Genomic DNA, 25,399 nt, shown 5'->3' on the forward strand with positions numbered 1-25,399 from the left:
ATATTTCCCTATGTCAGACAGCCCACTGAACATTTGACCATACACATTACCAAACTTTGTTAAAGCGTACTATGGATATTTCCCTATGTCAGACAGCCCACTGAAAACAGTCAACTCTTGTTGCTTCACTCAACATGTTGGCCAACACTTAAAAATCAGTAAGCAAGTGCCATAATAGAGGTGAGGTGAAATTGGGTTTTACTGTCGTGCTTGAGAATATTTCGCTCATATGACGACGTGTGCCATAATAGAACAGAGATGAGTTCACTCCTGTTTTCAGTGTTAAGTATGGATACCTGATAATGTGATGAGCTGTTTAACATTAGAACCCTCACACTGAGCTTAAGTTCAGAATAAAACCTACAGGTAACATAGCTTCACACTGAAAACAGTATGTTTACCTGCCAATATTTCATAATTTCTGGTTACCAAAGTGACAACCTGGGTGTGCTGTACTTTGAACAGATTTGCTTTCATAATAATGTATGATTGCTATGTATGTAAACTGTCATTATGCACCTATAACAGTGAGGACAGCAGATTTCTAAAGGTGGAGCTTCAAGTTAAAACAATACGGTTTGAGTAATGAATGTTTAATGTTATCTATCCACACTAACAAGGGTGTCTTCAATGAGTTTGAGGACTTGTTGACTGCGAGTCTTTGCTCTGTTGATACACTGCTGGATCTGGCTCTCAGTAAGGGGACTCCCACCTGAAAACACCAACACTACTGTCAGAGAACATGCATCACTTTCAGGGCAGGTATACATAACTGAAAACAGATATTATTTCAGGAAATATAACACAAAAATGAATTGTTTTGAATTCATATTTTCTGTCAAACAACATCAGAATTCAATATTTCAGTACATCACAGCAGCCTGTACACTTTATAATATAGGACAAGCAAACCGGTGGTTGATAGTATGAACAGCAAGCCTATGCTAATGGCTGATTACATAATCAGTCACACCTAGACATACCTGGTTTGTGCAGCATGCACATGTTGTCAGCAGCAGTTACAATAGTGATCATTCCAGTGGCTAAGCTCTCTTCATCTGCTGTAGGGTCTACAAACAGGATGTGGCTGAAAGAGCACCAATGATTAGTTACATCATTAATAGGAGGTAGGGTTGGGACGATTCACCGATGCATCAGTGCATTGCGATACATTTAAGCTATCGTATCCTCGACTGGTGTATCAATACAAAACGATACACAACTTTTTTCAAAACAGTATTATCTTAAACATGTTACAGTACATATTTAGAAAATATATATGCAAGTATGATGGAGTTCCTTGTTTGTTTATTACAATAGTGTTATTGTTAAACACAAATACCTTGAAATAAATCATTTTAAATCTTGATACCGTGTCATTCTTTCAAGTTGTATGTATCGTGTTGCAGGTAAAATATCGCGATATGTTTCGTATTGTGAGCCCTAATAGGAGGAAATATATGTGTAAACTCAAATCTGAGTTTAAGGTGGATGATGTTACAGCAATAGGAGTGAGTTTGGTTTTACACCGCTTTTAGCAATATTCCAGCAATATCACGGTGGGGGACACCAAAAATGGGCTTCACACAATATACCCATGTGGGGAATCGAACCCGGGTCTTTGGCGTGACGAGCGAAAGCTTATACCACTAGGCCACCCCACCGACCCTTACAGCAATAGGAGAAGAACACTCACTCATCAAAGCAGTTGAAAGTGGTTGAGACCGGGAGACTTCGGAGCTGCAGGGGGTCTGTACTCCTCAGGTCAGTCTCCACCTCTTCTGTTTCCTCGCTGACATGCACACCTGGCAGTTGGGCTGCAACAAAAGACCATATCTCCTGTTTAAATTATTTCTTTTCACCTTGGCTAATAAACAGCAATCTGTCTTACATTCACTGTGCTCTTATTACATGACATAAAGCTGGACAAAACCCACCACTTCAAGGGTTTTCCACAGCAGGTGACAAGTTAAGATGAATGCAAGCTTGGCAGACTTCAAAATTCATCATTAAACTCTTATAATCTGCTGCTCCATATACTGGAGAATAATGGAGAAGCCTCTACAACTGGCTACATTATTATTCAGTAGCTTGGTTCCTGCTCGTGATCCGTTGCCTAAATTCTAGCTGCTGCTGTCAGTATTGGAGGAAGCCAAGATCAAACTTGGTTCTCAGTACACCATGATGACCTGATAACGACCATCTGACCTAAGTCAAGTTGTGACCTTGCTCAGATGAGCAATGACTAGTTTGCCGAGAATCTACAACACAGGAGTAAGCCAACTAAGTTTTGAAACAGACCTGCAGGATAACCTATGCACTGCAGTGTGTACCTATATTGGCTGATACATCTGCTCAACACTGTTAAAATGATTCTTGACTCACTGTTTCTGAAGGCTGCGAGGAGAGCCAGGACACAGGCATCAGTGATGTTCCCGTCGTAGTTGAGGCACACCATGTCACAGTGCAACACCCACACTAACTGCTCACAGACAACAAGATACAGGAGTCACACTGCCTCATAGCCAGTAGTCTCATACAATGCTCAGTGAAACTAAATACATGCAGTCATAATCAGATTATTATGCAGACTGAGGAGACATTAATGTTTTGGTTTACAGATCTGACAGGCCTGTACCAAGTGCCAGAGAATATAGCAGAGAAAGAGAGAATCAATGGAAACAAAACATCTCTATAGTCAACATTTTCTGGGACTCGTCTATTTTTTATGGATATGACAGAAATGAATACATACACCTGCTCTATTACCAGATTTAGCAAATTGGACTGATTCAAATATCTTAATGACCAATTTTCTAACGTTACCTTATGGGGAACGACGCATAAATCTTCTAACTCAATACAGTTTGAGCTGAAACAAAACAACAGTGACAATCCAGCAATAGATACTATTAAATGCTTACCATAGACATGAGACTTTTAATAACTGACAAGAAACTTGAAATACAGTTCAAGTTTGTTTAAGTGGATAACTCTAAATCAAAGTGAACAAATCTGGTACTTCCTGTATTTTGTGCTGTGCATTTATCAACGGAAGTCAATTACTGAACTATCGATAGTCACACATATTATCGTGTTTCTACAATTGATTAATTGCTATTGGGGACTCAACAATTGCAATCCATTGATAGTTCGATGCATCGATCGTTATAGCCCTACCATCTACCAAGTCACCATTTTTGGCTGTCTCTCTTGTTCATTCAACAGTTTCTCATCATGGATATCCTACCTAGACACAACTTCAGCCATAAGTTGACTCAACACTTGAGCTTGTTCCCCTGGTGGGCCTGGTCGGAACTGAGGAGAGCACAAGGGAGACAACTCGACATTTGGTACTGAAATAATAGAGAGTTGAATCATCAGCAATGGCAAACAACCTCATGTTGAGAATGCTACAATGTCTGTATGTCAATCATTTCTCCTAACTCATTGATGTTAATTAACTTAATATTCGGTGTATATCTTCTACCTACACTGTCTTGCTCAGCCTTAAAATGCCTGTTTAGCTTTACTTTATTTTCTTTCAGCAATGGATCTAGGAATTGAATGACTGGAAACATTTGGACCCTTGTGTTAAAAACATCAGGGGACACTCATCAAAAACAGGTACTTTAGTATATGAGTGTAAAAAATGTCTCTATCCCTTATCCTGACTGATAATATTTGCTTGAATGCATAGGTGGTGGGCTGTGTGAAGTTTGAAGAGCTCCGGTCTTGAGTGAAGTTGTCTTGAATGGTTTCATGTGGAGGTCCGACCACTTGAAATTTGAAATCAAATATAGGTAAACCATCCACATTCCATGCCAGTAGTGTTGGGAATTGGTTTAAATCTCATAATTGATGATTGGTTCATTACAACCGATCAATCATCGAAAATAATTGGTTAGTGTCATTTATCAAATTTTCCTGGTTATGTTTGTTAATGCACAAAAGATAAAGAAAAAAAACATGTAGTTCTTTCGTTTTCTTTGCAAATTGCACAAAATGCATTTGCAAATTTCACATCTTTAAAGGATGACTAGCATGTTAGGAACATGAATTTCATGGAGTCTTTAAAATAAATTCAATCATGAATTGGAAGAGCTTGTAGTGCTAATGAAATCTAACAGACAAAACCAACCTTGTGAAAAATATTGTTATTGCAAACAAGTGTTCCAAAATTGATTGTGTTCGATCATGAGAAAACATGATCGATTGCTTGGTCGTTTTGTCAATGCGACCAATCTTCGATTATTTCAATTAATCGGACCACCACTACATGCCAGTAGTTCATACTCTTCATAAATGGTAAGATTATCTTCAGACTGCGTGGTTTCTCTACCCATTGCTGTTGATGCTGCTGTTGTTATTTAATACCAAGTAGTACTTGTCTAGTGGCATTTGCTATTAGACAGTATATTAGCTGACTGTAAACCTCCTCGTGTAATGCATGAGGGCTGCATGAAGGCTTGCAGCTATGTGAAGATCTGAGGATATGTGAAGGACTAGTAGTATAGTAATGGGGAAAAAACACCACATAGGTGCACCCTGCTTAGAAGCTTCCATACTAGCTAATTCCGCTCCCACAGCCCCCCCAAAAATGAGTGTTTTGTACAAAACTTCGATAAGACCACTTTTCGTCTCCCGACGCAAGTGCACTCCAATTAGAGCTATACGGGTGCATGGATATAGAAAAATGCCAGGAACCATGCTCTCGCGCGAAGCCTATACCAAGATCCGATCGGGTCATTTGTCCCTTCGGGAAGCGAAGAGGAAGTACCACATATCGCAAGCCAGATATATAAGAATCCGAGATGGTATAGACCCCCAAGCCACAGACGACGAGAACTCCCAACATGGCAGAAGTCTACAAGACCTTTGAGATCCTGCTGGAGAAGTGTCGCCCTATGTTGCTTTCCAACTTAGAGAAACAAATCCTGGAGCAATTGGGACACACCTTCTACCAGCGCTACCAGATCCCTCGCCAGTTTCTGGAACTCTATTTGCTGTGCTTTCATCCACTCGTAGAAGGTGGCAAAATAGTCGATTTCGTCTACTTCTACCCACCCCACCAATTTCGACCCGCAGCAGGCAAACTCTGAATCGTTCTCGCCGATGACTACTACCCTAAACCCAACGATAGACACAACCGATGCACTGACTGCCTCGCTGCTCTATCGGAACTCCCCGCTCTCTTCGGACCTGACAACTCTACATGCAAGTGTGGCGCCATCGACCACTGCGTCGACAGCAAGAAATGCGTTCTTTAGAAAAAGAAAGCGATAGAAAGGAATGACTCCCACTCGAGGTTCCGGAAGGAATCGTTTTCGATGGCTGTTTCTTGAACATAGAGAACCTGTACGACGGTGCCTGCGCTTTCTGGAGCATACGGTACACACTCCTACACACACTCCTACACACAGAGCTACCACAGGGACGGAGCAATATTTGGCATACCCCTTTGCCCAACTACGGCGGGCCCAAAGATATGGAAGTGGCAGTCCCTCCGTACAGCGAACACCGAAAAGCCGCAGACATTCCCGAAGGAATCTACACGTGCAAAGTTTGCTGTAGCGAAATACGAAGGGAAGAACCGACTGTTGCTGCTTCTCGATTCGCCAACTGGAGAAACGATTCCAGTATACCGCTACAATATACGAGAAACGATTCGAGAAGCCGGCGGAATAGAATGCCTACGGTTGGTGGGTGGACCGTCTCTGTGCAGGCTAGGCACAATCTGCCACTCACCCATATCAAAAAGGAAAGATGATCGAGAAGTCGACTTGCTGCTCCCAGATCTCGGGCGGGAATAGCTTCTATCGCAAAAACAAAACAAAAACACATCCACACAACTCGGAAGAAATAGCAAACGATTTGGTAGAACAAACTCTAGAGATGGTATCTCCTCCAGACAACTTGTTCGTGGTACAACCACCAGCAAAACAATGGGAAAACCTATTGAAATGTCTAGGCTGCTGTCTCGTTCTGGCAGATTGCCCACAGGGCACCATATTCATAGCTTGGTATGCACATTCGGGAGACGGGTAGAATTTCTAGGGTCCGTGTTGCTCCTACAAGAGCAGACGACGATGGGAGAAAGCGATAGAATGGGCTGCAGCAGATTTTGGTTTCCGAGCATGTCCAATATTTCGGGTAGATATACTCTCTGCTACAGATACTGGTGTGGAGCCAGGTCCACTACGTTGCTATACAAAGGATCCCGATGCCAAAACAATACTGTCTGCGAGTAGAAGACCAACCCAGCTACACCCAAATGGAACCGATCCAAGTATTCTATTGCCTTCTTGCAAGACAGTAGAGTGGGAATGGAGAACAGCCAAATGTAGCACAATAGGCAAGGCTTCTTCCAAATTCCAACTGCAAGAAGTACCAGAGATTGCAAAAGACAGAGAAGTATATTCTGGATCTGCTAGGGATCGAGGAAAACGATTGCAAGAAATACAAGAAGCAGCATGTGTGGAAGAATGGAGAAGAGAAGCATGGGCTATCCTAGAAGGCAGAAAGACAGCACGGCAGATAGAACAAGAGCAGCGTAGAGAAAAAGAACTGGCGCAACTAGGAGAAATAGTACGGGAGAAAAAGGAATACACAAAGCGATCGGAAGAAGCTCGCAAAGACGTAGAGACGGCTCTACGAAATACACCCCCCCCAAAAAAAATAGCAGACGTTGCAAATACTACATGGTCCATTCTAGGATACCGCAAACAACCAGAAGGACAAACAGCCAGCAGAGTAGTCTTGTTGCAAAAAGGGGTAGAAATGCCAATTGTGGTTTGGGCAAACAAAAGATTGGAGCGTGTGCTGGAAGAGAACCACGACTTTGTGGAGACCACTACGGACAAATACAGACGAAAAACGTGTTAGATACCAAGAGGCTTGGCCAGCAACGAAGAATACCCTGTTGGCCTGCACATCCGCATAGAACCCACCAGAACCTTCCAGAAAGATGGAAGGACCATATTCTGGAATCCTATTGCCGTAGCAGTTGCCCCAGATCCTAGAAAGCTATCTTCTATGGAAACCGAAGAGATAGAGCAAGACTACAACGACCTGCTAGACGAAAAAATGCAAACCATTGTGGTAGAGACTGCAATAGCCCCACTTCCAAAGGATACAACCAAACTTCTAGATGTCGAGCCTGGAAAATACATGTGCAGAAAGTTTGCCGCTGCAACATTCCGAGGGAAAGCAAGAATTGTATTGTATCTGCTGCCAGTGGGGGAAGATAGGAACCCAACCACAGACATCGAAATACCGACATATGGATACTTTCTAGAGACGGAAATAGAAAAACTTGGCGAAGTAGAAGCCCTGTGGAAAGCAGACAGCTTGCTTCTCTGTAGAGTAGGTCCAGAAAAGACAACACCACAAAAAAACAAAGATAGACTGGTGTCTGTAGTATACAGCTAGAAACAAATAGTCCCACCAGGGATACAGAATAGAATACCTCTCGCGAACTCAACGATATACATTTTGCTACGATTTGGAAACCATTTTGCTGTATGTTTGCCAAAGTGGCCTAGTATACGAGCTGGTTGGTCTATTGGGCCTTCCTCAGCCATTTCTCGTAGTTTTTCGTCCACAGAAGAAAACTCCATAGGGTCCTCTTTCCAGTATGCGGCCTCTGCTTTGTCAAATGCCTCGAATGGGAAGCGGGGTGGATTTCCTCCCTTGTATACAATATGCATTGCTGCAAAAATATGTAGTTCTATATACTATATTTCCAATTGCGTACACATATATTTTTTTCTACACATATATTTTTTTGTTTCTCTCGGTCGGAACGCAACATAGGGCGACACTTCTCCAGCAGGGTCTCGAAGTAGGTCTTGAAGACTTCTGTCATGTTGGGAGTTCTCGTCGTCTGTGGCTTGGGGTCTATACCATCTCGGATTCGTATATATCTGGCTTGCGATATGTGGTACTTCCTCTTCGCTTCCTGAAGGGACAAACAACCCGATCGGATCTTGGTATAGGCTTCGCGCGAGAGCTTGGTTCCTGGCATTTTTTCTATATCCATGCACCCACATAGCTCTAACTGGAGTGCCCTTGCGTCGGGAGACGAAAAGTGGTCTTATCGAAGTTTTGTGCAAAACACTCATTTTGGGGGGGCTGTGGGAGCGCAATTAGCTAGTATGGAAGCTTCTAAGCAGGGTGCACCTATGCGGTGTTTTTTCCCCATTACTATACTACTGGACTAGGGTTGCATGAAGGTCTGAGGCTGTGTGAAGGGTCCCTGATGAACCACTGATGACGCTTGAGAAAGAGTAGGTAGATGAACGGCCTTGTTCTGTTCTCTTCTATGGGAACATAACACAGAATGTTTCCACTCTATCTCGGGTTAAGGGAAGGAGAAGCAAATAGTATGAGTCAGGATAAGGAAAAATTAATAAATACTTTAATAAAAGGGATTTTTTTCCAACAATATAACAACATGTATTGTGTATCATCAGCTAGAAGTCATAAATAACCTGCATTGTGAAGGCTTTTGTCAGTGAGGTGAAGTCTTTCAGGAACAGTTTTGCACTCAATTAGTTTATATTTATATCAGACACATGGTACCAGGAAAGTTGTAGCTTGTGTACATATTCACCTACATTGTCTGATACTTACCAATATAGCCTTGTTTAGGTGCATCTGTTTTGGGGGTAGCGAGTTCCTGAAACAGAATTCACATATTTCTTTTTTCTTTTAAAAAATCAACTGCCGAAGCCAATAATGTAGTAGTATGACATCCATAATATGAATTTGTATTACATTAAGTGATAAAGAATAATATGCTTTTCAAGAAATTGTTGATTAATAATTTCCTTCACGAGTGCCAAAGTAAAACCAGTGAGGTAGTGATCATGTTCATCAGTTATGATGCACATGATATAACCAATTGTTTTTAACTTGACAAAGCTTTTAAGGCATTACTTACAGCTTTTATTCCACACATGACAGTGGTGTTGCCTAGTCTGACAAGGGATGAGCCCTCCGCTGTTGTAACACATCCTGTAATGATAAACAATCCAATAGACCTGCTGTGCACAGACCAACCACTAGTCAATGTCAGCAAACACTATCATTCTACCACTAGTGAGCTTGGCAAAACACTTTTCACTCAACTAATTGGTTTTCGGAATCATGTAACTTGAATCTGTTAGAATTATCACCAAGGTTTGCAGCAAACTGAAGATTTACTTGACTCAAACTGGCTCTAAAATATGCGAGTAAAAATGATTCTCATTTCACTAATATTGCTGAACTGGTGTGCATTCAACATGTTAAAGGTTTGCTTGAAGAATGTGGAATACTCACCAAATTCGCTCCTCAGTGCTAATGTTGTTATCGTGGTTATGGTAAACATAACAAGTGTTTGCCACTAATATGGCAATGTCCCCCACCGCTAAAGAAGAATGAAATATTTATAACATATACTCATAGAAACGAATAAGGGAACACTTGAAAGTACAAGTGTTCCTTTATTTATTTCCAGAATTTCACTCACAGTGCAATACATACCTTGTGAAGAAACCTGGAAAATAATAAAGGAACACTTGTACTTTCATGTGTTCCCCTATTTCATTTCCATGAGTATATTTACTACTTTATTTGTTTTGGTCACATAAAAGATGCCTGAAATGAATGGTGTCTGCATAATCCCCCCAATGTAGGCTGTCGACATAATTGAAGACATTGGGTACAATGTTTTATGATATATTGCATTGAAAAGTTTGAAAAGTGGTCAAAGTGTCATGGTGACCTTGAAAATAAGGTCAAGTTCACCCAAATCAACTGGTGTCTGCGTAATATCCCAATGTAGGCTGTCACCAAATTTGAAGACATTGGGTACAACAGTTTGTGATATATCGCATTAAAAAGAGTTTGAAAAGTGGTCAAATGTAGAGGTGGCCTTGAAAATAAGCCAAGGTCACCCAAATCAACGTGGCCCAGGTTTTCGAAGCTCTCTTAGCGCTAAGATAGTCGTAAGTTAATGTTAATGTATGGCACTCACGACTATCTTAGCGCTAAGAGAGCTTCGAAAATCTAGGCCCAGGTGTCTGCATAACTCCCCAATGTAGGCTGTCACCAAATTCGAAGACATTGGGTACAACAGTTCATGAGATAACAAGAATCGGAATGTACGTATGTACGCGTTGCAGCGGGGGACAATAATCATGTTAATATTCCTACAATTCATGCTCAAGAAGAATTTGTAACTTCACGTAAACTTGCAGCCTTGTTGCTGTTTATACCTCCTACTACTCTCATCATATACGTACAGCCCTTTCACAGCTTTTCTGCTAACAATGTGATAAAAGTGGAACATTGTGAACATGGTGAAATTACCTATATTCAGAACTGTAGAACGGAATTCCCCCAACTCTCTGCCATCAGGTCTGACATCTTTCTCCTGAAAAAAAGCCAAGATTGACAGGATGACAATCCTCATCATTAGATCTGCTCTTAAGAGTTTGGGGAAAAGACAAGTGGTAAATGTACTGGATTGTTGGTCACTGTTATTACTTTGGGACACAGTGATTGACAAGAGGATGTCTGATAGTACAATACTACAATTTCATAACCTGCATTGTTTCATTGTCTAAAATCACCATATCTAACATAAAATACCTACAATATCAGCATATTTCATTGCTTAAGTTCATATAACTGTTTGTCTTCCGACCTTTCCTCTATTTTTTTATAGCGACTGACTAATTCGTCATATGCACATGTACACATATATATAACTCTGTCTCTGTGTGTGTGTGTGTGTGTGTGTGTGTGTGTGTGCGTGTGTGTGTGTGTGTGTGGTTGTTTTTACTTACCAAAAATCGTCTGTAATATTCTCTTGGGTGAGCTGTCCTACAAAAAGTAAATTTCTGGTGCTTTACAGTGATAATTACATGTTGAATCAAATGTAAATGAACTTTGGCTAGTAGGTTTACAAAGTTACAAAACAAGATATATACAAGATATTTTTATGGATTAAACGACTTTTTAATTTCTCTCACGACGTTTCGAGACCATTCCAGGTCCCTTCATCAGGTGAACTCATCGTCGTGAGAGAAATTAAAAAGAAGTTTAATCCATAAAAATATCTTGGACATCAATGTACAACTTCTAAATGCCACTGAAAGACAAGATATATACACTCGAATAACTTATTTCAGTTTGGTTGTTTTTTTCAATCGAAAGCCCTGTGGCTGAAAGTGTAAGCAAGGTTTTGATGAAAAAGAAGAAACTACGTCAGCAGAATCTCAAGCATGCCAATAGCAGCCAATGCCGAAGAAATGTGTCTTTTGGGGTTTTTTTCTCACTCTTTATTAACACATATATAAGACCATGATTGGTACATATCGATCTACATATGCCATGTGGTCAGGGCACCACGGCCGTTTGCAGACATAGCTTCGTTCTACATACATTGAATACAAGCTTATCGATTTTTTTACTGTAACATAAAGCAGGGCTCCAGATAATTTTTCAGCATCAGGAGTCCGTACTCCTTATTTTTTCAATACAGGAGTACTGGAAAACCTGAATGGAATTTAATGGAGTGTCAGTAATCTTGTGTTTTGTTTCATATATGCACCACAACATTGCTACTCTTGTGTAAACAGGTCAATACACAATAAAACAAACAATTTTCAGATAAATACGTCTGTAAATGACTCTAAGATCGTACACCATTGCTGTGGTGCGTATCTGCTACGTGTTTTAAACTATTTCCTACCGTATCGTGCATATTTTTTATCCGTACATACGCCGATACGGCCCTTATCTGGAGCCCTGATAGAGTCAAAAGTGGTTAACATTATAATTATATATTTATAAGAACTATGATTTATTACTTCTAGCTGTTTGATAAATTCCCTTTTAACAGCTTTGAGGGTTGGAATAGTATTTGACACATTGCACTTGTAAACATAAAATTTTGCTACTGTGAAGACATAATTAAGACTTATAATATTAGCTTTATCTAAAGAATCTGTTTCCTGACATCAAAGCAATACATTCTCTCTATAACTTTGTTGTTGCCAATCAATAAACTTAACCAAAAAGGTATGACTGATGAACAATAAAACATGTAATGATTAACAGTATCAGTTAAATCACACTTCTCACACCTAGCAGTATTCTTAATGTTAAGTTTATGTAAGTAAACATTACATGGTACAATAGAGTATAAAATTTTAAAATGGAGTTGTTTAAATTTATTTTCTAGTGGTAAACTCATAATAGGTCTCCATTTGTCTTTTGCAACTTCAGGTGATGACATCACTAATTTCTGTTGCAATAAATTGTACCAAAATTTAGATTTTATTGATGTCTCATTAACTGGAATGCTGTCAAAAAAAGGGGTACTCTGGTAGCGTGGGTTGGGGGAATTATTGTTGTAAACAATTTCCCCCTACAAAGAAACGTGTCTTCTTGACTTGAGTTTTCCACTGAGTTACAAACATTAAAAATAAATGAAGCTGTAACACAATTGCTTTGGTTACTTGATAAATGTAAGCCAGACATGATAAGCTTCAGCTAAACATCCGGATATCAATTCAATCTAATCTATATGACGGTTTTATTTACCACGTGTACATGTTATGCTCACAACTCACTTAAAATCAGCCGCCATGTTTGTGTTTATGCCAAAGTGCGTTGTATTGAAGATTATGATTGGACCAGATTGGCCAATGGCTACCGATTTCCGGTTGTTCCTAAATTTACCGTTCAAAACTACAAACATCATATATTTTGAAAACATAACATCTGTGAATGTGTTGACAGGTCTCAAGATAGTCATTGCAGTCATTTATTTTAGGCAAAGCATCGTCTTAAGCCAATGTATCTTTAAAAAAACAAACAGGCTAAAACTCCACTGCAGGGCTTGTGGCGGGGCTTGTCGGGAGCTACAGAGTTGCGGGCTTTTTCAAACAAGGTGGAAACAGACTGCTAACAGAACAGGAAAATGAATCCAAGCACGATATCTAAGTTTGTTGACATTTTCAGAAACATACTGCAGAACAAGACTTCCCAGGAATATGACAGTAGCGTCGTGTTCGAGTTCCAGCCTAAGGGTAAACTGTCCACCAACAGCGTTTTGGATCACGCAATGACATATTATCTTGATATTTCATGTGACAGATCGTCAATTGTTGCCTACAAGGGAAGACTATCAGATATAAACAACACAAAAAGCGTTGATATTTCACAGGATGTTTCCATTTCTCGGAAATCATCTCAAAGTCAAAGTACAACTGTCACCCCCAAAAGGAAGAAGGAGAGTACTGGATCAACGAACGGAAAAGAAAATTCATTGGACTTGGATGGCTCCCCATTGAAATTACAGGCCTATGTTGATCTGTCTTCTTTTGATTCACCTTCATCTGTATCTTCACCAAAGTATATAAATCAGGTTTGCAAGAAAGAGAGGCGGGATTTTGGCATCTCCAACCAGAAAGCCAGGTGCCTGTTGTCTATGTTTTCTACCTATTTCACGAACAATCACACCAACAATGGGAATGAGAATATTGATCTCATACCAGATTTCTGGGTGCTTTGTGATGGGTCTGACATCAAGTCAACAATTATTCGAGGAGTCCAACCTGTACATGTTGATGGAAAAACTGGTTTGAGGATATCATCCGTGACGCAGTCTGACAAGGATATAGATTTGAAAAGAGAAATTGTTTTTGATAGCTCCTCTGTCTTGTCTGATACTAGTTGCTATGCTCGCTACAATGTGACTGACTCTGTGAGTGATGAGATGGTTGGTTACCAAGGCTCACTGGCTGTTGACATGGAGTGGGCAAGATCAACGTTGCTGCTACAGAAACCACCTTCTCATGCTGCAGCTTTTATCAAGGCTTCAGTTACTGCAGGTATTTATTTTTCTTAGTTGTCAGAAAACATGGTGATAACTGTCTGTAAGCACAGATTATCTGCTTGGCAAAAAGAATACACACTGTTATGAACCTGCTTGACTAAAATATAACAGCATTTAAACTCACTCAAGAAGAGGAAGTTATTTTTACTCCAATTGTCATTAGACCCAATTGACGATTTACAATTGAAATAATTTGATTATCTAAAAGCCACTGCCCTAGTGTGGTGTTACATAACAACGTCTGTTGATACTGATTTGCATAAATACTGATGATTGTGGACAATGTTTATTCCACATGGTTGTTGTGTTTTGCAGGTGACATGAGAAGTCCTGCATATTCTTTCTATGAAGAGCTGACTCTGCTGAAAAGTTTTGTTTCCTCCGTTACAACTGGGGACATCAACTGGATTGGGGAAGTGAGTGATGTCCCACTGATTGAGAGTGTGAAGAAACTAATCGAGCAGCTACAACAGGGTGACAGAGTTGTTCAGGAGGAAAATGAAGATGATTCAGTTGACGTAATTTCGTCTCTAGAAAACCTGGTTTTCAGGGAACATAAAGACTTAGATTTCACAGACCATCTGTGGAAGGTGCTGATCAGCTGTTCGTCCTTCTCGGATCTTGAGAGCAGTCTCAAGTACATCTTCAACTGTCTCAGTAGTGGAAGCGTTCAACCAATGGTCCATAATAACAACCACACGACCATGGCACAGCTTGTCCGAGACTCCTACGTCGGTCGGATGATGGTTCCTCCGTTGAAGGGAATAACTCCAATCATATTGTTAGCTGAGATGGGAGTTGAGAAGTTAAAACGAGACTATATCAACACGTTTTTGTCATCGGACATGACCACCCTTTCTCATTTGACAAACATGGTGTCAATGTCAAAGTCACTGGAGGAGAACCTGGAAAAATTGGAAAAGCTTCAGAACGTGCTGGAGATGGTATCCATGTTGAAGTTGTTTCTAAGTCTGCCTCACTCATCACTTGGCTCAGCAGCCAGACAGATGCTCAAACACTATGAGATGAGCGCCATTGATCAGAAGCATGTGTTCGAATTTGGGGTGCCAACATCCAGCGTGCAGTCAGTGATGGACAGATGCTCTCCATGTGAGTGGAAGGCAAGATTTGATCATACTATTGGATCTGTCACTGAATCCACTATCTACTGCCTTACTTCAACAGAACCATTCCGGCATGTGAAGCGAGGAGATGAAGCTGACATCAGCCAAACAGATACTATGCTGGAAACCGAAAGTCAGTTTCTCCTGAAGAAACAAGATTTTGTTACTTTGTTCTGATTTAGTAATCATTTGGTTGTGGAAATGGTAAATGTGTACATTTTGTCCAGCACTTTATATGAAAATAATGAAAATATTTGACACAAGTTAGCAGAAAATATGCCAGCATTCATTATTTGATTGTATTCTTTTTTTCAATATTCCTGTACATTGTTAGACCTGTTAAATAACTGCTGTGATGTAATAATTTTGTTTCACTGAAACTTAGTGAAAGGGATGGTCAAGTGTGCTAGCCCTGCTAACTGTGGAAGACAGATGCAGTTTAAAGGTTTGGGGTTCTACCATGTCTCTCCCCCTTGTCAGGTGACCTCACAGCCCAAGGGTACTGGCTAAAACCTGTTCCAGGCTATTTGGATACTTGTGCAAGGAACTTGGGTAAAATAGCCAGTCTTTACATCATGAATGTGTTGTTGCTTTTATGTTTGATGTTATTTGTTTTGTTACACTGAATATTGAAATCTGGTGTTACAGAGTGCAAATGTATATCTTATGACAATACCCCGCCGTGGTATTGCTGGAATATTGCTAAAAGCAGCGTGAAACTAACATCACTCACTCACTTATCACCATACTAAGTACTTCAGGCCCCCAAAAATACATGTTGTGGTTCCCATTTCCTACATTTCAGAACTAGGGTAGGTAGGTAGGGTTTTGGGTTTTTGCAAAATATTTTTACATTACTCATGTGTCAGAAAATAAATTTAATTTATTATGTGGTGAGTAAAATTGTTAGGCTCAGCGGGAATATTTAGGGTCGGTCGGGAAATCGGAACCACAAGCTTTTTTTTAGGCCTCACCATAACTTGAGCACAAAATGTTAAGTTGTGTGGGTAATGAATTGATAGCAGAGCATGAATTGCCAAAGCTTTATTATTAATAATTATATGAGTATATTCATCATAATCAATGGTGATTGATAACAAACAGAATAAATATCTATTCTGTTATTTTTTATTATTATTTTTACAATTTTGTTGGATTTCAAAGTTGGCATGCTTAGTAATATCATTCTCCTTAAAATTTTGAATCAGAAGTACTTTAACAACTATATGCAATGAGGCCATTTCACAGTTAGTAGAAAACATTCTCTGTAGAATCTTCAACCTCGACCGCTTGTACCAAAAGATGTTAAACATGTCAAAAGATGACACTTGTTACCATGCTGGAGTTGGCATTAAGGGAACAATAACAAGGACTGGCTGGCTCAGTCAGTATACTGTGTACCTTCATGTTAAACTGCCGCATAGTATGTCAGTGTTCTCACTAAAGCAACAGTATTAGTCCAAACAAGCTTGCATGCAGGCACAGACACACACAGAGCACTCATATGCCTTGCTTTGGAACGAGATGTTAGACCCAGTGTCACCCGTCTACAGAATCTCCAAGCAAAATGGTTGTCTGTATGTCATAACAAGTAACCGGTTCAGATATTACTTTCAATGTTGCTGGTGTGTCACCCAGAGTGTGTACTCAACTGACCCCATGACTAGGAGCAGCTTGTCACCATGCATGATGCATGCTCCATTAAGGCACATGGCCACCTCACCCCTAAACTAGTAACAGCTTGTCACCATGCAGGATGCATACTCCATTAAGGCACATGGCCACCTCACCCCTAAACTAGTAACAGCTTGTCACCGTGCAGGATGAATACTCCATTAAGGCACATGGCAGTCTCACCCCTAAACTAGTAACAGCTTGTCACCGTGCAGGATGCATACTCCATTAAGGCACATGGCCACCTCACCCCTAAACTAGTAACAGCTTGTCACCATGCAGGATGCATACTCTACTAAGGCACATGTCAGTCTCACCCTTAAACTAGTAACAGCTTGTCACCATGCAGGATGCATACTCCATTAAGGCACATGGCAGTCTCACCCCTAAACTAGTAACAGCTTGTCACCGTGCAGGATGCATACTCCATTCAGGCACATGGCAGTCTCACCCCTAAACTAGTAACAGCTTGTCACCATGCAGGATGCATACTCCATTAAGGCACATGGCAGTCTCACCCCTAAACTAGTAACAGCTTGTCACCGTGCAGGATACATACTCCATTAAGGCACATGGCAGTCTCACCCCTAAACAAGTAGCAGCTTGTCACCGTGCAGGATGCATACTCCATTAAGGCACATGGCAGTCTCACCCCTAAACTAGTAACAGCTTGTCACCATGCAGGATACATACTCCATTAAGGTACATTGCCATCTCACCCCTAAACAAGTAGCAGCTTGTCATCATGCAAGATGCATACTCTACTAAGGCACATGGCCATCTCACCCCTAAACTAGTAACAGCTTGTCACCGTGCAGGATGCACGCTCCATTAAGGCACATGGCAGTCTCACCCCTAAACTAGTAACAGCTTGTCACCATGCAGGATACATACTCCATTAAGGCACATGGCCATCTCACCCCTAAACAAGTAGCAGCTTGTCATCATGCAAGATGCATACTCTACTAAGGCACATGGCCATCTCACCCCTAAACTAGTAACAGCTTGTCACCGTGCAGGATGCATACTCCATTAAGGCACATGGCAGTCTCACCCCTAAACAAGTAACAGCTTGTCACCATGCAGGATGCATACTCCATTAAGGCACATGGCCACCTCACCCCTAAACTAGTAACAGCTTGTCACCGTGCAGGATGCATACTCCATTAAGGCACATGGCAGTCTCACCCCTAAACTAGTAACAGCTTGTCACCATGCAGGATGAATACTCCATTAAGGCACATGGCAGTCTCACCCCTAAACTAGTAACAGCTTGTCACCATGCAGGATGCATACTCCATTAAGGCACATGGCCACCTCACCCCTAAACTAGTAACAGCTTGTCACCATGCAGGATGCATACTCTACTAAGGCACATGTCAGTCTCACCCCTTAAACTAGTAACAGCTTGTCACCATGCAGGATGCATACTCCATTAAGGCACATGGCAGTCTCACCCCTAAACTAGTAACAGCTTGTCACCGTGCAGGATGCATACTCCATTAAGGCACATGGCAGTCTCACCCCTAAACTAGTAACAGCTTGTCACCATGCAGGATGCATACTCCATTAAGGCACATGGCAGTCTCACCCCTAAACTAGTAACAGCTTGTGTCGTGCAGGATACATACTCCATTAAGGCACATGGCAGTCTCACCCCTAAACAAGTAGCAGCTTGTCACCGCAGGATGCATACTCCATTAAGGCACATGGCAGTCTCACCCCTAAACAACTAACAGCTTGTCACCATGCAGGATGCATACTCCATTAAGGCACATGGCCACCTCACCCCTAAACTAGTAACAGCTTGTCACCGTGCAGGATGCATACTCCATTAAGGCACATGGCAGTCTCACCCCTAAACTAGTAACAGCTTGTCACCATGCAGGATGAATACTCCATTAAGGCACATGGCAGTCTCACCCCTAAACTAGTAACAGCTTGTCACCGTGCAGGATGCATACTCCATTAAGGCACATGGCCACCTCAATTTCTAAACTAGTAACAGCTTGTCACCGTGCAGGATGCATACTCCATTAAGGCACATGGCAGTCTCACCCCTAAACTAGTAACAGCTTGTCACCATGCAGGATGAATACTCCATTAAGGCACATGGCAGTCTCACCCCTAAACTAGTAACAGCTTGTCACCGTGCAGGATGCATACTCCATTAAGGCACATGGCCACCTCACCCCTAAACTAGTAACAGCTTGTCACCATGCAGGATGCATACTCTACTAAGGCACATGGCAGTCTCACCCTTAAACTAGTAACAGCTTGTCACCATGCAGGATGCATACTCCATTAAGGCACATGGCAGTCTCACCCCTAAACTAGTAACAGCTTGTCACAGTGCAGGATGCATACTCCATTAAGGCACATGGCCACCTCACCCCTAAACTAGTAACAGCTTGTCACCATGCAGGATGCATACTCTACTAAGGCACATGTCAGTCTCACCCTTAAACTAGTAACAGCTTGTCACCATGCAGGATGCATACTCCATTAAGGCACATGGCAGTCTCACCCCTAAACTAGTAACAGCTTGTCACCGTGCAGGATGCATACTCCATTAAGGCACATGGCAGTCTCACCCCTAAACTAGTAACAGCTTGTCACCATGCAGGATGCATACTCCATTAAGCACATGGCAGTCTCACCCCCTAAACTAGTAACAGCTTGTCACCGTGCAGGATACATACTCCATTAAGGCACATGGCAGTCTCACCCCTAAACAAGTAGCAGCTTGTCACCGTGCAGGATGCATACTCCATTAAGGCACATGGCAGTCTCACCCCTAAACAACTAACAGCTTGTCACCATGCAGGATGCATACTCCATTAAGGCACATGGCCACCTCACCCCTAAACTAGTAACAGCTTGTCACCGTGCAGGATGCATACTCCATTAAGGCACATGGCAGTCTCACCCCCTAAACTAGTAACAGCTTGTCACCATGCAGGATGAATACTCCATTAAGGCACATGGCAGTCTCTCACCCTAAACTAGTAACAGCTTGTCACCGTGCAGGATGCATACTCCATTAAGGCACATGGCCACCTCACCCCTAAACTAGTAACAGCTTGTCACCGTGCAGGATGCATACTCCATTAAGGCACATGTCAGTCTCACCCTTAAACTAGTAACAGCTTGTCACCATGCAGGATGCATACTCCATTAAGGCACATGGCAGTCTCACCCCTAAACTAGTAACAGCTTGTCACCATGCAGGATGCATACTCCATTAAGGCACATGGCAGTCTCACCCCTAAACTAGTAACAGCTTGTCACCGTGCAGGATGCATACTCCATTAAGGCACATGGCCACCTCACCCCTAAACTAGTAACAGCTTGTCACCATGCAGGATGCATACTCTACTAAGGCACATGGCAGTCTCACCCTTAAACTAGTAACAGCTTGTCACCATGCAGGATGCATACTCCATTAAGGCACATGGCAGTCTCACCCCTAAACTAGTAACAGCTTGTCACCGTGCAGGATGCATACTCCATTAAGGCACATGGCAGTCTCACCCCTAAACTAGTAACAGCTTGTCACCGTGCAGGATGCATACTCCATTAAGGCACATGTCAGTCTCACCCTTAAACTAGTAACAGCTTGTCACCATGCAGGATGCATACTCCATTAAGGCACATGGCAGTCTCACCCTTAAACTAGTAACAGCTTGTCACCATGCAGGATGCATACTCCATTAAGGCACATGGCAGTCTCACCCCTAAACTAGTAACAGCTTGTCACCATGCAGGATGCATACTCCATTAAGGCACATGGCAGTCTCACCCCTAAACTAGTAACAGCTTGTCACCGTGCAGGATGCATACTCCATTAAGGCACATGGCAGTCTCACCCCTAAACTAGTAACAGCTTGTCACCATGCAGGATGCATACTCCATTAAGGCACATGGCAGTCTCACCCCTAAACTAGTAACAGCTTGTCACCGTGCAGGATACATACTCCATTAAGGCACATGGCAGTCTCACCCCTAAACAAGTAGCAGCTTGTCACCGTGCAGGATGCATACTCCATTAAGGCACATGGCAGTCTCACCCCTAAACAAGTAACAGCTTGTCACCATGCAGGATGCATACTCCATTAAGGCACATGGCCATCTCACCCCTAAACTAGTAACAGCTTGTCACCGTGCAGGATGCATACTCCATTAAGGCACATGGCAGTCTCACCCCTAAACTAGTAACAGCTTGTCACCATGCAGGATGCATACTCCATTAAGGCACATGGCAGTCTCACCCCTAAACTAGTAACAGCTTGTCACCATGCAGGATGCATACTCCATTAAGGCACATGGCCATCACCCCTAAACTAGTAAACAGCTAACAGCTTGTCACCATGCAGGATGCATACTCCATTAAGGCACATGGCAGTCTCACCCCTAAACTAGTAACAGCTTGTCACCATGCAGGATGCATACTCCATTAAGGCACATGGCAGTCTCACCCTAAACTAGTAGCAGCTTGTCACCATGCAGGATGCAGCTCCATTAAGGCACATGGCAGTCTCACTAAACTAGTAACAGCTTGTCACCATGCAGGATGCATACTCCATTAAGGCACATGGCAGTCTCACCCCTAAACTAGTAACAGCTTGTCACCATGCAGGATGCATACATACCATTAAGGCACATGGCAGTCTCACCCTAAACTAGTAACAGCTTGTCACCGTGCAGGATGCATACTCCATTAAGGCACATGGCAGTCTCACCCCTAAACTAGTAACAGCTTGTCACCGTGCAGGATGCATACTCCATTAAGGCACATGGCAGTCTCACCCCTAAACTAGTAGCAGCTTGTCACCGTGCAGGATGCATACTCCATTAAGGCACATGGCAGTCTCACCCCTAAACTAGTAACAGCTTGTCACCGTGCAGGATGCATACTCCATTAAGGCACATGGCAGTCTCACCCCTAAACTAGTAACAGCTTGTCACCGTGCAGGATGCATACTCCATTAAGGCACATGGCAGTCTCACCCCTAAACTAGTAACAGCTTGTCACCGTGCAGGATGCATACTCCATTAAGGCACATGTCTCACCCACTAAACAGTCTCACCGTGCAGGATAAACTAGGTAACAGCTTGTCTAAACTAGTAACAGCTTGTGCAGGATGCATACTCCATTAAGGCCATGGCAGTCTCCCCAAACTAGTAACAGCTTGTCACCGTGCAGGATGCATACTCTATTAAGGCATGGCAGTCTCACACTTGTGTCACCATGCAGCTTGTCACCGTGCGGGATGCATGCCATTAAGCACACCTCACCCCTAAACTAGTAACAGCTTGTCACCGTGCAGGATGCATACTCCATTAAGGCACATGGCAGTCTCACCCATTAAACTAGTAACAGCTTGTCACCATGCAGGATGCATACTCCATTAAGGCACATGGCAGTCTCACCCCTAAACTAGTAACAGCTTGTCACCATGCAGGATGCATACTCCATTAAGGCACATGGCAGTCTCACCCCTAAACTAGTAACAGCTTGTCACCATGCAGGATACATGCCATACTCCATTAAGGCACATGGCAGTCTCAGGATGCATACTCCCCATAAACTAGTAACAGCTTGTCACCGTGCAGGATGCATACTCCATTAAGGCACATGGCAGTCTCACCCCTAAACTAGTACCGTGCAGGCTTGTCACCGTGCAGGATGCATACTCCATTAAGGCACATGGCAGTCTCACCCCTAAACAAGTAGCAGCTTGTCACCATGCAGGATGCATACTCCATTAAGGCACATGGCCATCTCACCCCTAAACTAGTAACAGCTTGTCACCGTGCAGGATGCATACTCCATTAAGGCACATGGCAGTCTCACCCCTAAACTAGTAACAGCTTGTCACCATGCAGGATACATACTCCATTAAGGCACATGGCCATCTCACCCCTAAACAAGTAGCAGCTTGTCATCATGCAAGATGCATACTCTACTAAGGCACATGGCCATCTCACCCCTAAACTAGTAACAGCTTGTCACCGTGCAGGATGCATACTCCATTAAGGCACATGGCAGTCTCACCCCTAAACTAGTAGCAGCTTGTCACCGTGCAGGATGCATACTCCATTAAGGCACATGGCAGTCTCACCCCTAAACAAGTAGCAGCTTGTCACCATGCAGGATACATACTCCATTAAGGCACATGGCAGTCTCACCCCTTAAACAAGTAGCAGCTTGTCACCATGCAGGATACATACTCCATTAAGGCACATGGCCATCTCACCCCTAAACAAGTAGCAGCTTGTCATCATGCAAGATGCATACTCTACTAAGGCACTGGACCATCTCACCCCATGACTAGTAGCAGCTTGTCACCATGCAGGGTGCTTATTCCTCTAAGGCACTTGACCACCTCACTCCTAGACTAAGAGCAGCTTGTGACCATGCATGATGCATACTTTACTAACGCACATGATCATCTCACCCTTTGACTAGGAACAGCTTGGCACGATGCATACATATAATATATATGTATGTCATATTTTGTCAAATATATTTTGGATTATACTTTCCCTGTAAAGTACCATGTCGCATACTTCCTTTCCATATATACTTTTCCACGTCGAATGTCGTGACATGGAAACGCATCCTATTAAGCGATCAGCTGGCAAAGTGAGGGTATCACCTCCTTGCTATTGGTTTATACATATTCGTTTATCAGTCCATCTGACAACAGTAGTGAGGCGTGCAGGTTGTCTTAATAGTCCGGTTCAAACTATATGCCATGCCACTCGTGCATGCTTGTTGCAAGGACCTCCTAAATGGGGAACAAATGGTCAGGGCCCCGTTCCTCGAAGCGATCGTAGCGCTAAAATGATCGTAACTCCCATACTTTGACATGACTCACGACTGTCGTAGCACTGCGATCGCTTTGAGGAACGGGGCCCAGGTGTATACACAGACTCGGACAGGCACTAGCAGGGGAAGGCGGCAAAGTCAGGCTGACTGTTGGGCAGCAGATTGGCTGGTCAGTGTTGGTCCCTCCTTATCTTTGGTTTGCCTTCTGCTGGTCTGTCCGTGCTCTGTCCGCTGTCTGCCGGCTCCCCCTCTGCTTGCCTACCCTACCAGCTATTAAAGGCAAACGAACGATTAACAATCTGCTTAAGTCGGCAATTCGCATGGACATCATCTGCTTAGCTGGACTTAATTTGACTATCTTGACACATACAAGCGTACATGACAAACAGTGTTACACCTGACTTGATTCTATACAAGCTGTTGTGATATAGTCAAATATCTTCTCACTTTGGTGAGTGGGTGAAAGAAAACATTACAGTTATATCACGTGGTGTCAGGTTAATTGGACGGATACGCCCAAAATTAGGCATCTTACAGGCAGACGTTCACATATTTGGTGAAACCCACATGCACGGGTAGTCGATAAAGAAACGTAAGCAGTGCGAACCGAGTTCGAACCCACGATCAAAGGTTTGTGGCGTACCCAATGGGTGCATCTCTGCACAGCAAATTTCAGCATCTTGAAAGACTGAGCCACCCGTCCACCTCTGGTAAAACCTGCAACCCCAGAGTCAGAATCAGGCAACTCTTGCCGCAATTGATTTGAACCCGCTGTCAGTCGATATTGATGGTCAAAGCACACCAGTCTGCCTCGAGGTTCTACAAACGTGTTACATACAAAATGTCCATTTGTTTCATATTTACACTCACCAAACCCAACAAAGAAGTAAAATTACTCATTTGAAGGTCACACGGTCGACTTCATTGGCTTTGCTTAGATAACCTCTACAAGGTCATACGTGAGTCGCAGTAAAACATCCCTACATATTATTCTAATAATAATTCACTCCGAATCGAATTACCGTGTATGGTAACATATTGAAACAATTAGGTATTATGGTTAGAGGATCACGGAAGTTCCAAGATGACAATGCTGACAAGTAGAGCAGAACTGCTGGGCAAAACAATATGAACTTGAAAATTATCTTTCTCATTATTGTTTCAAACAGTGTATGCTTTCTTTTGCCAGACAAGCAACAGTCCATCAACATTTCGGGAACGTTGAGCTACGAGATTTTGATCTTGAAACGAAGGAATCGAAAACGACCTAAATATGTGATAGATGACATACCTTTAACGACCTACGACCCGTGAAGATCCGGGTTAGAATTGGTCTTCAGTAAACCATACTTGTCGTAAGAGGCGACTAACGGGATCGGGTGGACAGGTTCTCTGACTGGGTTGACACATGTCATCGGTTCCCGATTGCGTAGATTGATGCTCATGCCGTAGACCACTGGATTGACTGGTCCAGACGCGATAACTTATGGAATATTCTCCATATAGCTGGAATGTTCCTGAGTGCGGTGTTAAACAACAAACTAACGAACATACATTTAACATTTTCAATTGTACATGATTGTAACTATGGCGACGCACTAGCTGCGCATGGGTGTGTGGCCTATGAGCGCCATGACCCTATATGCTAAGTTCAACTACACATTCACAGAACAAAATCACATAGCATTTCCTCGACCCAAAGTCCAGGCTTGTATTTCTTTCACTCTTTATCCATGCAGTTAAATCGAAACATTAAATACGGAGAATTCGGTGCGTTAAGAAAATCCCCAAGGCTTGTTTAAATCTCGGTGGCACTGATGACACAGTCGCCTCTTTTCTGTGCAGAGTTGCGTCCCTTGGTCCCTTTTGACT

At 42.5% G+C, this 25,399-nt stretch overlaps 2 protein-coding genes across 2 annotated transcripts; one reads left to right on the forward strand and one right to left on the reverse strand.

The window, feature by feature from the left end:
- Window positions 1–577: 577 nt before the first annotated feature.
- On the reverse strand, window positions 578–12,820 carry LOC124281719 (exosome complex component RRP43-like). The gene is made up of 11 exons (XM_046717674.1): window positions 12,627–12,820; window positions 10,836–10,872; window positions 10,357–10,420; window positions 8,945–9,018; window positions 8,635–8,680; window positions 3,251–3,356; window positions 2,827–2,872; window positions 2,386–2,482; window positions 1,697–1,817; window positions 984–1,087; window positions 578–712 (listed from the first exon to the last, which is right to left on the reverse strand). Exons 1-11 carry the CDS (start codon window positions 12,818–12,820, stop codon window positions 600–602), a joined length of 1,002 nt encoding a protein of 333 aa, XP_046573630.1. The 3' UTR covers window positions 578–599.
- A 62-nt stretch (window positions 12,821–12,882) lies between these two features.
- LOC124281718 (protein zwilch homolog) lies at window positions 12,883–15,260 on the forward strand. Its single transcript, XM_046717673.1, has 2 exons — window positions 12,883–13,889; window positions 14,210–15,260. The coding sequence occupies exons 1-2, from the start codon at window positions 12,977–12,979 to the stop codon at window positions 15,193–15,195; spliced, it is 1,899 nt and encodes a 632-aa protein (XP_046573629.1). The 5' UTR covers window positions 12,883–12,976; the 3' UTR covers window positions 15,196–15,260.
- Window positions 15,261–25,399: the final 10,139 nt, after the last annotated feature.

The sequence above is a fragment of the Haliotis rubra genome, unplaced genomic scaffold (genome assembly GCF_003918875.1).
Source record: "Haliotis rubra isolate DU_JTF1 unplaced genomic scaffold, ASM391887v1 Scf289, whole genome shotgun sequence".
In the NCBI taxonomy this organism is placed as follows: domain Eukaryota; kingdom Metazoa; phylum Mollusca; class Gastropoda; order Lepetellida; family Haliotidae; genus Haliotis; species Haliotis rubra.

Bases quoted from the DNA above. Each gene is read 5' to 3' on its own strand.
- LOC124281719 (XM_046717674.1), bottom strand. From the start codon at position 12,820: ATGACTGCAATGACTATCTTGAGACCTGTCAACACATTCACAGATGTT. The intron at 3,357-8,634 runs GTAAGTATCAGA...CTATTATTTCAG, and splicing joins ACCTAAACAAGGCTATATTG to TACCAAATGTCGAGTTGTCT. The intron at 2,873-3,250 runs GTAGGATATCCA...GTTTTGTTTCAG, and splicing joins ATGGCTGAAGTTGTGTCTAG to CTCAAACTGTATTGAGTTAG.
- LOC124281718 (XM_046717673.1), top strand. From the start codon at position 12,977: ATGAATCCAAGCACGATATCTAAGTTTGTTGACATTTTCAGAAACATA. The intron at 13,890-14,209 runs GTATTTATTTTT...TGTGTTTTGCAG, and splicing joins CAAGGCTTCAGTTACTGCAG to GTGACATGAGAAGTCCTGCA.